At 38.6% G+C, this 13,828-nt stretch overlaps 2 protein-coding genes, 1 long non-coding RNA gene and 1 other non-coding gene across 6 annotated transcripts; 1 reads left to right on the top strand and 3 right to left on the bottom strand.

Moving 5' to 3' along the window:
* Window positions 1–308: 308 nt before the first annotated feature.
* On the top strand, window positions 309–1,475 carry LOC122048089 (transcription termination factor MTERF8, chloroplastic-like). The gene has a single exon (XM_042609694.1). The coding sequence runs from the start codon at window positions 309–311 to the stop codon at window positions 1,473–1,475; it is 1,167 nt and encodes a 388-aa protein (XP_042465628.1).
* A 665-nt stretch (window positions 1,476–2,140) lies between these two features.
* Window positions 2,141–7,657, bottom strand: LOC122045103 (WD repeat-containing protein 5-like). Of its 2 annotated transcripts, XR_006129898.1 has the most exons (3): window positions 6,942–7,657; window positions 3,771–4,129; window positions 2,141–2,961 (listed from the first exon to the last, which is right to left on the bottom strand). XR_006129898.1 is itself a non-coding variant. In XM_042605171.1 (2 exons), exons 1-2 carry the CDS (start codon window positions 7,581–7,583, stop codon window positions 3,842–3,844), a joined length of 930 nt encoding a protein of 309 aa, XP_042461105.1. In that variant the 5' UTR covers window positions 7,584–7,656; the 3' UTR covers window positions 3,633–3,841. The 2 variants fall into 2 exon arrangements, 1 of the variants encoding a protein (XP_042461105.1); XM_042605171.1 differs by lacking the exon at window positions 2,141–2,961 and having other exon boundaries at window positions 3,633–4,129; window positions 6,942–7,656.
* A 41-nt stretch (window positions 7,658–7,698) lies between these two features.
* On the bottom strand, window positions 7,699–7,770 carry TRNAQ-CUG. The gene has a single exon. It is a non-coding gene; the product is annotated as a tRNA-Gln (tRNA).
* A 1,372-nt stretch (window positions 7,771–9,142) lies between these two features.
* LOC122045102 lies at window positions 9,143–11,937 on the bottom strand. 2 transcript variants are annotated; one of them, XR_006129897.1, is made up of 3 exons: window positions 11,841–11,937; window positions 9,469–11,772; window positions 9,143–9,350 (listed from the first exon to the last, which is right to left on the bottom strand). It is a non-coding gene; the product is annotated as an uncharacterized LOC122045102 (long non-coding RNA). The 2 variants fall into 2 exon arrangements; XR_006129896.1 differs by having other exon boundaries at window positions 9,469–11,932.
* Window positions 11,938–13,828: the final 1,891 nt, after the last annotated feature.

Below are 13,828 nucleotides of genomic sequence, written 5' to 3'. Positions count from 1 at the left end.
CATGAACGTTGTTCACGAATATTAATAAGTTGAACACATGTATTTAAGCTTGTTTGTTTAGCTTAACGAGCTTTTCAAGCTTGTTTGTTTAATTAACCTTATGTATATTGAATGAACATAAACAAACTCTTACCAAGTTAAACACCAAATTTATTCAATGATTGGTTCATTTACATCCCTACTTCTCCTACTGTTATTTCCTCTTTCCCTATTTACCCTTTCCTCACCTCCTCACCCTCAAACAGAAGGTTAAAGATTTACGGCCTTCGTTAACCTCAAACGATATGTTCGACTGAGCGAACTCAGCGATGATTCGACGTCTCTGGGCCGCCGTCCACCGTCAACTTCAGGTGGCCTCCAGTCTCGGCCATCGTCGGACCGCTGCCGCCGCCTCTCGTCCACACCTTCTGGGTTTTGTGAAACCCTCTTCTGTCTCCTCCGTCGGCGCCGTTGATCCCTCATCCCTGACCGCCTCCTTGCTCACGAGATCGTGCGAGATCTCCGACAATGCCGCCCTTTCCATCTCCAAGAAAGTCAAGCTCGACGGCCTTGACCAAGCGGTATCGGTGCTCGCCCTCCTCAAGGACTACGGCTTCGACGACGCCCATCTAGTCCGCCTCGTCGACCGCCTTCCTCATGTCCTCTCGATGGACGTCGAGAAGACCTTGAAGCCCAAGCTGGAGTTCTATTGCGGGATCAGCCTCGTCGGAACCGCCCTCCAGGAGATCCTGTCAGCGAGCCCCTCGCTTCTCCTCACGTGCAGTGTAGAGAACCGATTGCTCCCCAACGCCGAACTCCTCAAATCGATTTTGAAAACGAATGCGAACCTCGTGGGTGCCCTAAAGCATACGCCTTGGTTGATCACCTTCGACACCAGAACTGTCGTTCTTCCCAAGGTCGATGCTCTGCGTGCATACGGCGTGCCCGATGAGGTAATCTCGGTGCTTTTTACCCGCTACGGCTACGCTTTGCTGACAGATGCAGCTCGATTCAATGATGTCTTTGACGAGATAAAGAAGATGGGTATCTGTCAGAAGAAACCCATTTTCGCCCATGCCCTCGGGGCGCTTACTGGATTGTCCAAGAAGACGAGGGAGGAGAAAGTGGAGAACTTGAGGGAATTGGGGTGGTCGCAAAATCATATCTTGGAGGCCTTCGCAAAGCATCCTCACATTGTACTGGCATCGATTGAGAAGATAAGGAAGACTGCGAAGTTTGTGGAAGAGAAGCTGGGATGGACACCGGAGAACACAGTGAAGAATCCGAGTCTTCTTTCGATGAGCCTGGAGAAGAGGATGATGCCCAGGTATGCCGTCCTGAGCATTCTCATGCACAAGGGATTAATCAAGCCTGGCTTCACAGGGTATCATTTTCTGATGTCGAGCAAGAAGTTCATGATGCAATTTGTGACCAACTATCAGGAGAAAGCTCCAGAGATAGTTGAAGCTTATCAAAAACTGAAATCAGATATATGACTAGACAAATCTGCTAACGAGCAAACTCTTATGTACGACAAGGTTTTCCTCTTACACCATCCATTGAGATGATCTGAATTGTTCAGTTGTTGCATGCATCTTTGCTAGATTTTGTTGTCTTTTACTTAAACGCAGTTCATGGCATGTGGGATGAATACTATGAAGCATTTGAAAGTTGATTTTTGATTGATCTAGTTGGCCCTATAGACTCAATTTATGTTGTTGATCCTACTGTCATTACATGATCATGTATTTTCTTTTTGCGGACGTGATATTGGTTAATAGTGCCTTAACTAATTACAATTGCTTTATCCTCTTTTGATTCCATGAAAGATTTTATCAGTGTTCTCAGTTCCTTGTGCATTCGCTCATCCACTGTTCCTAGGATAGTGGAGTGAAATGAATTTAACCAAGGAACAATTTAACCATGCTCATGCTGGGAATCACCGTCGGCATTGACCTCAGCGTCATCTTCCCCTACTGGCTCATCACCGTCGTCGTCATCATCCTCTTCATAGGCACTTCTTCAAGATCAATGTTCCGCGGCGTTCAGATGTGGAAGCAGGAAACTCTCCTCAAGGTTCAGTTTTTTATGTTTCTCTCATGAATTAGATTCTTCCTCTGTTCTACACTCTGTTTATCGACATGGCCACTGCAGATTGAGATGAATCAAAAACATGGCAATACGCCAAAAGAAACATTTATCCAATTTATAGAGATCGATTTATGATCACGCAATTTCTTCTTCAACAGGGATGTTGATGTCGCCGCCAAATACGAGCCTATTCTTCCTCGGCCGGAGAAAACCACAATTGTCAGTGCTACTGTTCCTCCTCCCTGCTTGATGAAGCTCTCACAAGTGCCGATCTATCAAAATAAATCAACAAAAAACTCCCCAAAAATCCCTCCAAAATCTAATCTTTTACAATATTTCTAAATTCCAGGTGGTCAGTGCCACAGCAACATTGGTGATGGTGTTCTCGTCGTCCTTATCGGTGCCGGAGTTTTACTTCCTGAAGAGATTCTCCATCCCTTACGGCAAGAACACCAGTAATTGCTCGAATGCCTGCCCGCATCGAAACATTCATACTTACTGTTCCACGCAGCTTGCTACCTCATCGCCGTCTGTCTTGGCTGGATTCTGGGGCCAGTTCGTCGATAATCGTCTTCATCTTCTCCTCGGTCATCTTCGCCAGTGCTCTGACCATGGGTATGATCTCTCTACCACCAACAGAGTTGCAGTTACTTTAGATCATAATCACTAACTCATTGTGTTCTTTGTTCTTGTAATGTTCCAGGAGTTGTTGGCACAGAGAAATCCATTTCTATGATCAAGCACCATGAATACATGGGATTCCTAAGCTTCTGCAACTAGTAAAGATGGAAGAAGAGACCGGCAAGCAAGCGATCAAGCGATCGGATGATCGCCGGAGATATCGAAGGGGGCTGCTGCTTCTTGGTGAACAGATCATCTCCAGTTTGAGCTCTAATGTAGATTATCAATTTATATTTGATAATGTCCATATGTTATACATAGAAAATCAAATTAAAGTCATTATTATATGATATAAATTCTCAAGCTAATAAAAAAGAGCAATTCATTTTGCTAAAATTTGAGGTAAACTTTCTTGAAAGTAAACATTTGTATACCTTTCAATCACAATTAAGATGATTTTTAATCTCTAATTGACAAAAATAAATAATCTCAATGATACTATTCAATTTTCAATCAACCACTAGAAGAAGGGTTACATGCTAATCAACATAAGGTCATCACTTTTAATAAATATACAAATAAAAGATGAATTTCAGATTTTGGCACTAATTTATCCATAGAACTGAGTTCCAATGGTGTAGCATGCTTATCATCTAACAACTAAAGTCTCAGCCATGTTCATTATTATTCAATCACACTAATTAAAGCATCTATATCAATTTTTCTAAATATAAAATTTATGTAAAAAAAAAATCTTTATATTAGCTACTCTAAGAAACTGATATGGATGATCTTTAAGCACAAAGGTGATAAGCATGAGTAAGAGAAACATCATTGTGCCGAAAAATCATGTATAGCGAAACTTTGAATCAGGTCATATGAGAAAAGGCCAATGTACTGCTGAAAAAACAAAAAGACCAAAAGAGATAAAAGCACAAAACTGAAAAGTAAGCCGTTCCTATGATTGCAATCTATAAATTGAAGAGCTTGCGGAAGGTATCATGACTCAAGAAGATCCATACATTGTCTAACGGGTACAGATGTTTCAAATATGAACCAAGTAAATGCATGAATTCTACCTCTTCAACAATGAAGATTACTGGATTGGATTGATGAGTCACATATTAGTAGTAGGTTGTTACCAGGTAATTTAGTTCTGAACCCATATCTTAACTGTCTTATCCTTATCGAGCGCACCCGAAGCAATCATGTTTTCAGAGGGGTGGCATGTCACGGCTATAACAATATCAGTATGACCTTCGAGTTTCTGCACTACTTTTCTTGTTTGGAGATCCCACAGGTAGACGATATTGTCTTCGGAACCACTGACAATGTACTTGCCATTTGTGATTGAAAATGTAGATGGAATGCAGTAGTTTGAGTTAACGTGTCCAGTATATGTCTTCAAGATCTTACCCGTGGAGAAGTTCCAGAGTTTCTGCATTGAAGATGGATTCAAAAAAGGTTGGGCATGATTTCAGGCCTTCTATGGAAAAAATATAATATTTAATCTGAATTCTGAAATCAGAATAGAAAAAAAAAAGCACGAATTAGAAAGCTTTGCAACAATAACCATATATTACACGAATCAGTTCAAACATCAAGAGATTACACTGTTGAGTGAAAGGCATGCAATAACCACAGATCAAAAATGAAGGCAAGAAACATATTAATGGCTTTTACTTTAGATTTACTGATTTATATCCTAATGCAAAATATTTGAAATATAACAATCACTATCAATCGACATTGTAGAATAGATGAGTACATAACATACACGTAGTTTAATAACTAAATAGTTCAAACCACCAAATAGGGTAGTATAGGACTTCAAGCCAATTTGGTTCAATCTAAACTAGGTCAGATGAACCAAATAGGAGATTTTTGGTTTTTTCAATTCATCTACAAGTTCCTTCCCAAATCCGTCAAGGAGAGCAGCTATTCAACCTATTGGTTCAAGCCTTTAGCATAATGATCAAGGATTCAACAGCATATGTAGACATTTTGCAGTCAAGCCTCTGTATAGCACAAATGCAATATACAAGAGGCAAAACATGATACATATTTAATAATATAAATATATTTATATTGATAAAATGACTAACATATATTTGAAATAAAAGTATATTCACCATATTCACAATTCCCCACATATATAATTTACTCATAAAAGTAAAAGAACATAATATAACAATGTAGAAATAGGTTTATTTAAAATTAATATGCATATAATTAATATCTAAAGCGTCAATTTCTTGCAAAACAAGTGATTAACACTTATAAGTTCCATATTACCACAACCAAAACAGTCTAGTGTTACACAATCATAAGAAAGTCCTCTCTAGGAAGAGAAAATCATTTAATAGAAGTCCTCATTCTAAAGAAGATAAATGAAGAAAAGGGCCATTTTCTTTTCAACCAAAATTTGTTCAAACTTCAATAACTCGATCTGATATTTCCTAGGTGGGTGCTTTCTAAAACATGTTGGCAATAAAATCAGAAATAGAACATAATATTGATACATCTGATGGCTTACTGCATTTATTAAAACCCCAATAATGATATAATCATAAATGAGGCACTATATTGACACTAGAAAAAGTGCTATTAATATAAACATAGTAAGCACTAGTTTCTATTTTATGATGTTCATGATCTTCTTCCACAACCAAAGGTCGGAGCTAAAACAAGAGCCTAGTAGATTTCTATAGAGATAGGTTGTAAATTTTGCCAAGTCCAATCCATGTTAAATTTTCTTTAACCATTTGAGTTTGTCATGATGAATTCAAACTAGACCAGTTAGCCAACCTCAAGTCCTTTAGGTCAAGTTGGAACTAGATCCCATGCTAATAATTATAATCACAAAATTAAACAAGGATGAAGAATTTTGAGCTACAAAAAACAAAAAATCTTTTAGTCCAAAATTGGGGAGTATGGAATCCAATTCTTTTACAATATTGTCATATTTAGAGTCAATGAATGGACCAATTTGAGAACAAGAGGGTGATGGAAAAATGATCAAATATTGCAACATTATTTCGATACACTAATGTGCCAAAAGTACCTTGATGCTGGAATCCAAGGTTTGCAAAAAAAAAAAAAAATTGATATATATGTACAACATATCAACCTGAATGAAGCATTTCAAAAAACCAACAGAAATACAAAGAGAAGCTCATGTTGTTGAGTGGGATAATATCATGCTTCCTCTCCATAATACTCTTCCATTCTCTTTTTCTCAACTTACCTCCCCTTCCCTTCTTTCATACTATAATGGATCCTTGTATATGGTTATTACTGAACAAAACATTAACGAGCAAGGTACAAGGCTCGATGAGAGCTCATATTAGGTTTGATTGGCCTACAATCTTGGAAACCTTTTTGCACTACAATTAATAAACAAATAAAAAATGAACACACTCAAAATGGGCTAGTTTGCGAGGCTCATTTGTAACCAACTAATGAAGAATTTCCATGTAAAAGATCCCATCAGTAGTATTTGAACAATGTATAGAAACATGGTCTTTATGTTAGATTAAAGATAATCTATATTTATATAGTAACAGGTGTATTATCTCCAAACTGTCGTGTTTCATGTACATCAGCAATACATAGATCAACTATTTTCTAATTACTCCATCTTCACATATATATTGCAAGACGTATGATGGATGTACACAACTACTAGAAAAGCTACAATAAAAAAAACACTATTTAATTAACTCTAAAAGATCATTAAGAAAGGTAAAAAAAAATTAGGTTGAGATGAGATGCATATACTCAAAAAACACAACCCAATTGGTCTGTGGTCAGACAAAATTTACAAATGGAGCTGTTTTAAATTAATCATAATAATTTTAATAAGCTCACAACTACATTCTATTTGATTTGCTGGATCAAGTTATTCAAAAATCATTGCAAGACCAAGCGTGTATCTAGGCTGATAAGCTTTGTGATAAACAAGCTTGAAAATGATCCAATTTGACCTCCAGCAAGATTACAAGCCAAAACAAAAAACAAATATGCTGATCAAAAATACACATAACTAGAGCCAAAGAAAGGATCTGGAATGCGTCAATTGCACCAGAGTTCACTTTGAGGTCCAGCACTAATTGAGACTAATCAAAAATCCATTTTAGCAAAAGCTTCTCTGGTTACAAATAACGTAGATACAGAAACCAATATCTTTCGTATATCTCCGAGTTTTAAACAGGAAGGATTAGCCATTTGAGCAGTTTGTGTATACATACCAGTGTACTATCAAGGGTAGCGGCGAGCACAAATTTGCCATTTGGGGAAAATTTGGCAAACGAAACGGGCGGACTCTTATCCTCAACAAGCGTAGTGACGCAATGCCCATTGGCCGAGTCCCAAATCCGGCACATCCCATCATAGCTACCCGATATAATAAGGCCTCCGTCGCGGTTGAAGTCGACAGCAGTCACAGCATCAGAGTGGGCGGGGAGAACTCGGAGGCACTTGCCGGACCTGACCTCCCACACCCGGACGGTCTCGTCGAAGGAGCCTGATGCGATCAAGTCCGACTGCGGATTGAAGGAGCAGCAGAAGGCGTAGTCGGTATGGCCGGAGAGGGTCTTGACGGCGGTGGCAGTCTCCAGGTCCCAGATGCGGACGGTGAAGTCGTCGGAGGAGGAACAAAGTTGGCGAGCGTCAGCGGAGAAGGAGAGATCCGAGATTCCCTCATCGTGTCCGGAGAGCTCGGCGCGGAGGGAGAAGTCGGAGGTGGACCACACGCGGAGAATCTTGTCGGCGGAGGCTGACGCAAGGAGGGTGCCGTCGGGGGAGAACTTGACAGACGAGACGGCGTGCTTGTGACCGTTGAGGGTGCGGTGCAGTGCGTAAGGTTGGGGAATGGCGTCGGCCTCCGGCATGGCTGATAGGGTTTTCGGGTGGCGAAGTGCGAAAATTGGGGTTTATTTTCCTCAAAAAAAAAAGGAAGAGACCAAATAAAATGAATAGGCTCCTTGAACTTAAAAAATAAAATTAAGGTCCCACCGAGACTTGAACTCGGGTTACTGGATTCAGAGTCCAATGTCCTAACCACTAGACCATGGGACCTCAACGAAAAGAATTAATAGATTTATTAATATGATCTAATGATTTATGCCTGAAGTTTCCAACTCACTGGCCATTCCAAATGGCTCAACTAGCTCGAAACCTACTCAATAAGGTTTAGTTGGCTAATGCAGAACAGAATTACTATCTAAGAGCTCAAATCTTGATAAAATCAAGAAAAAAAAAATCCTCCTCCATTAATTGTAATTTTTCGATTTATCTTATTATGATGGCAAAAGATGAATACGCTCGTCCCTAGTGCCCCCCACCAACCCGTCACAGGGTCAACACGGAGGAGGCAAATCACGGATGGCTACTAGCCTTTGGAATAGTGACTAGCATATAAAGGAAACATTTACTCGGCTTTGTCGAGATTCGAACCCCAGATCTCATAATGGCAATTCAATATGACAAAATTCTACCTAATCATGTGGTAAAAAGGTGATTCGCTCGCCCCCAGCGCCCCCGTCAACTCGTCCCTAGGCCAACACGGAGGAGGTAAATCACAGATGGCTACTAATCATTAGTGCAAATGACCAAGACATGGAGGAGGTTATGCTCGGTCACGCCTAGTTTCGACCCCAAGACCTCATGTGACAATACCCCATATCTTAACCATCGCATCGCCCCGAAAAAACTCATTTTTACCTAATCATGAGACTAACAGTGAGAGATAAATTCTACCAATTACTACCAATTGCTCAAATCATTTATCTTTACTGGTCCTCCTTTCACTTTCAGCCAGTTCAATTCAATAGGACAAAATATTAAAACAATAATAAAATAATAATGATAAAAAATAAATCCACGAACACGAATCTTGGTGGATTTGAACCACCAACCTCAAGCCATCACAGGACAATGGATGACCGAGCGCTCTACCATTTTGAGCTAAAGACCCAGTGCAAAACGATGGTGTTATATGAAAAACAATCATTCTTAGACAAATTTCTTCTGTAATTGACAAGAAGAAAATATAGATACCTTGAAATTCAGAGCCACAGATACTGATGTGCAAGTTTAAGCCGTTTAAAAAACACTTTCCGCAGATCCGTTAAATTCTGAAAGACGAAACGAAATATATATATCTAAGCAGAGCCACAGATGCTGTACAAGGTTCAACCAATTCTTTTTAAAAATAGATTTGCAGTAATTAATTGAAAATAGTATAAAATTTAGCAATTAAAAAAACTATTTTTCACAGCAAATAAAATAAATCGTCCAAATCAATAAATTAAATGTTACTACTCCCTCAAATAAAACGACCAAATAGGGTGCATAATCAGCAATTCAAAATGGTTGTCAAAGTCATCGGCTAATGATATAGTTAAAGTTGCAATCACAAACAATTATAAGTGTTTGACGAATTTGACTATTACCAAATAGGAATCTAGAACTTAAGTCCAAAAACAGGCTTACAAATTCAAATCTGTTCTTACAGGAGTCTTCAGAACTTGACATCTAATAAGAGTGCTCAAAAACAATAGTCATAATACGCCCCAATTTTTGCTCCATGAATGTATCTCAATTTCGGTGAGATGTGGCAATGAAATTGTAAGCTTCAGGTACCAACAAATCCAAAGCTACAAGGAAATATACCCATAGTTAGTTAGAGCAAGAAATCCAGCCAAAATGAGATATATACATGAGAAAAACTTTCAAATGTATTAAATCTCTACAAAAGTAGTCAGAATCTTGTACCGCGAATTGAATTCCACCAAAATTAACGGTGAGATGACTTCCAAGTCTTTTCCAGTTATTTTACATGCGCCTCGAGTTCAATTGACAGCTTTAGAAAGCAGCAAAATCTTCAATCTCAAACAAAATTGACAGAACTACAGACAATCTTTGGCAGCAATATCTGTAACATTGAATACAATTGACAAACTTCTAAAGAGCTTCAGCTGCAAAATCTTTACCCCGGTCGTCAGGAACTCCCAAGCCTCAGGAACTCCCAAGCCTCTTGTAATGCATGTAATTAGTAGAGCATAAGTGCCTTTTCTACTACATGATTTTACATTAACAATTACCCCAATCATGATTACACTTTTTTCCCAACAAACCCGTCACCCAATCAGACCCGACTTTACAACTGTTATATAAGATTAAATAGGAAACAGCCCACAGAAAAATGTAGAAATAAACAGCAGAGATGACAGTAAAATTTTAAGCAATCTCAACATCGATCATGAACTTGCAAATATATTTGAACCCTTCAATGGAATTGTTTCAACATATTTAGCTTTGGTTAAGTTTTACCAACTGTATATGATGATATGGAACTAATGGAGGTATATTAACTACAAAAATTACTTTTTAAGAAACAAGAAATTGATTGTCATTTGAAAAATTACTTCTTAAGACATTGATCCATATTAAAACATTTCAAACTAGTTATAATAATTTGATGTAAGGTATCATTTGCTATAAAGTATTAGTCAACATAAAAACCTTGCAATTTACTGTATTTGAGAAACTATTTACAATGGTTAAGTCACAAACCGTGGATTACGAAGAGGAACCACATCTAACAATACCAGTGATTTGTAAGTTCGACAAAAAAAATTATGCAAATTTGATAATCTTTAGTTCTTAAATGAATCAGTCTGCAAAATAATGAACCAAAATTGTAATGAATGTACCCATATAATGAGTAAATTTAATAGAGTATAATCGAATGAAATATAATTAGAATAAAACTAAAGGAACGGAATGAAATTAAGAGGAATAATCAATTTATATTCATTATTTTGTTTTAATCATGCGTAATCAATATTACTTGGTTTTGATAAGTTCAATGTGCCTGAGTTACTTGTCTTTCTGGCATGCCAAGCTTGGTTGATCCATCAGATCAAACCAACCAACATGTCAAATCCAAGGAACTGACCATCAAGCTCACTCAATTGAATTAGCCAGCCAGATTGTCTTACTAGATAGGATTGACCCAATATCGATGGTCAAATCAGTCCAAGCCACTCATATAATTTATCAACATTTAGTTTTGAAATGATAACTTGACATTGTGATATACTTGAATGTAGTGGAATAATGAATAAATCAGAGGAAATGAACCATTTCATTCCATTCTATATACAATGCAACCTAAAACGAATAAAGATTCATAGAATTCTATTTTTCTTTCACTCACGTTGCTTTTTATCAAAAAACTTGCCCCTCTTCAGTCAGATTGCGGCGAAATTAACATGTATACGTCTGTCTCATATCACTAAAGAATTAATCCACTAATCATGTTAAGCAAATACCAAACTGAGCTACTGAGTCTTTATAAGAATTGTACCTTATCATTTCAGAAAATGGTTCAAATTGATGGGGACCCCATGATTTCACCACTTGGAATGGATGCGTAGGCGATGGGCAATTGAATATGCAGCAGTTGAATCGGGATATTGCTGATATCGCCATGAAACCGCATTTAACTGATAGCGAGATGGGACGATAGGGAACATGAAATTCAAAGAGGTAGAGGCAGACACACACACACACACACACAGGCGATGGAGAACCCGGGGAATAAAATCAAATGGCCCGTGCGATCTCCCCGCCAGCACCCAAAAAATATTACTTTTTATTAAGCAGGGGTGACCTGCCATGCGAGCGCACCCAACATGGCAAAGGTCGATGCAACATGTTCAAATGCATATTACCTTCCCAATCTATCATCAAGAACCCAGCCCATCCGTCTTGTTATGATCCCCAAGAGGCACCCACTCCTTCACAACTGATAAGTTCTGAGCAAGAACTTAATCATTCAGGCCAACAACGTTTATTTTCCTGGAAACTGGAGTTTGTGCATCGAAGACGCCCGTCGATCCGAACTTCAAGCCGCAGATCTGCTTCCGCGCCTGTAGTGCTTCCTCGGCAGCAAGAACAGAACGAAACGCAAGAAACTGATCGGAAGCAATAACCATCTTTAATCCGCAAAACACCGAAGAACCACACCGCAGAGAACCGCTTGGATCGTGAAAAGGGACTTCACCAGGATCTCTACATAAAAACAAGAACACTCGAACACCTGTGAGGGAGAAAAAGCCAACCAAACTCGACGAGATCACCTGCGATTTGCAGATCAAGGAAGGGCAGGTTGAGGGCCAGATCCAGATCGCAAGAAACCCTAAATCGGTAAGCTGCGTGTGGATATTATATAGCCAGCGCTTGCCCTTACGAATAGTTTATGGACGTCTAACACGTGGCGGATTTTAATTTGTCAGAGCAGGGAGACTGGGTCAATGATTGCGTACGGCTCACGCCAAAACCGACTTGTTCGCGCGACCATGCAATAGCCGTGTGAGAATTGGAGAATGCCGGTTCAACGCCCAATTCTTTAACGAAAAAGTCCCTCGTTTTTTTAATTAATTAATAAAGTTTTTTATACAAAATTGTAGTCAAATTTACTAATATTTTCTATACTTAATATATATTTTATTTCTATACTCAATTGTTGCCTTTGTTAAGAATTCGCATAATGTTATTCCAATTTTAACCCATAATTTAATCAGAAAATGGTTGATTGAAAAAAAAATACTGTAGAATTCTTTAAAATTACATTTTCTAAAAATATAATTATTAAAAAAAATGATATTAAATCATAGATAGCTTAACTCCCTCATCTCTTTTCACTTATTTTATTAAATTAGTATAGAGATGAATTTATAATTATTAATTTTTATCACATATTAATATTTCATAATAATCATAACTCTTTCTTCTAGAATATTTTACCTTCCTCATTTTTTATAATATTGGTAGTTGTCACATGAATAATTTCTACCATCCAAATTTTTGACACGATGATAAAATCCAATGCTTAATTTAACCTACAAACACACTACCAAAGTGCAAGAGAATACACGAGATAAGGGCATAAAATCAGTCATAAGCAAGAATGCCCAATATACAAGAAAAACTTTCAATCTTTTGTATTCACAATAAAAGATTACAAAGTGGACTTTTAATAGGTTACTCATACATTCCTCTATTTATAATGCATAGATAGAAGTTGACTTGGCAGTTACTGTTAGAGGATCAGTGGCCGCCTAAAAGAGCGGATTGAATAGACGTTGACCTCAATTGATCGCTTCCTACGTATTCGTTAGTGCGCAAGTGGAAATACAAATACTAATATGAATACGAAAGCTAAAAACAAAAAAAAAGAACATGCAAGCCAATACACGTCGATGTAACATGGTTTGGAGATTAGGACTCCTACTCTATGGTTGTCCTTGAGGTGGACGATCCCGATCCTTCCATGGATTAGCCTCCGACAAACTCCGACTACTCAAGCAACTCCATGTGGGTGGAGAAACTTCGCCACAACACCAACCAAGAACACTTAGACACAAGAGAACCTTAAGCACTTAGTGACTACTAATTAGGCTTTAACCAAGTCTAATTTCGTTATCTTGGCCAACCATCACAAACTCCTTCTTATAGACTTTGGAAGAAAGCAACCCTAGTGTTTTACTGTAACTAGTCGACTGGTCCTTGCACCAGTCGACTGGTGTCAACCAAACGACTCTCTACCAGTCGACTAGTGTCATGTACCAGTCGACTGATCTCAACCATTTCAGGCACAGAAGCTCTCTGTGCTCTTCCCAATCGACTAATCCCAGTACCAGTTGATTGATACAACCCAAAACCTAGGGTTCCCTTTCCCGAGTACATTTCTCTCGCACTCGGACCCTCACGACTCACTTGAATTTTCTTCGTCGCAGCTTTGACCTCTTGCCTTCAAGCTTACTTCCTTTAGCTCTCGTCCCTCGGATGCATCCAAGCCTGCGGCTCATCCCAATGTCATCCTTCACGTATGCCTCGAAGTGTGCTTTCCTCGGCTCTTGTCCTTGCCTCCTTGTCCATAGTCCTTTGGATGCTCCATCCCTCACCGGACTCGAAGCCATCAAGCTGAGGCGTATATATATCCTACAAACCTGCACACTCACACACACATATCAAATAAAGAGGATAATCCTAACTTAAACCCTTTGCCCAAACACCAAAACACATGGTCGCACGGACCATTGAGATTGCTCCAACAATCTCCTCC

Source organism: Zingiber officinale, chromosome 2B, assembly GCF_018446385.1.
Source record: "Zingiber officinale cultivar Zhangliang chromosome 2B, Zo_v1.1, whole genome shotgun sequence".
Classification (NCBI taxonomy): domain Eukaryota; kingdom Viridiplantae; phylum Streptophyta; class Magnoliopsida; order Zingiberales; family Zingiberaceae; genus Zingiber; species Zingiber officinale.
This window is presented reverse-complemented; position numbering and strand designations above follow the sequence as displayed.

Excerpts from the sequence above, each read along its gene's own strand:
- LOC122048089 (XM_042609694.1), top strand. The coding sequence starts at position 309 with ATGATTCGACGTCTCTGGGCCGCCGTCCACCGTCAACTTCAGGTGGCC.
- LOC122045103 (XM_042605171.1), bottom strand. The coding sequence starts at position 7,583 with ATGCCGGAGGCCGACGCCATTCCCCAACCTTACGCACTGCACCGCACC. Across the intron at positions 4,130-6,941 it reads CTACCCTTGATAGTACACTG|AAACTCTGGAACTTCTCCAC; the intron begins GTATGTATACAC and ends TCTTCAATGCAG.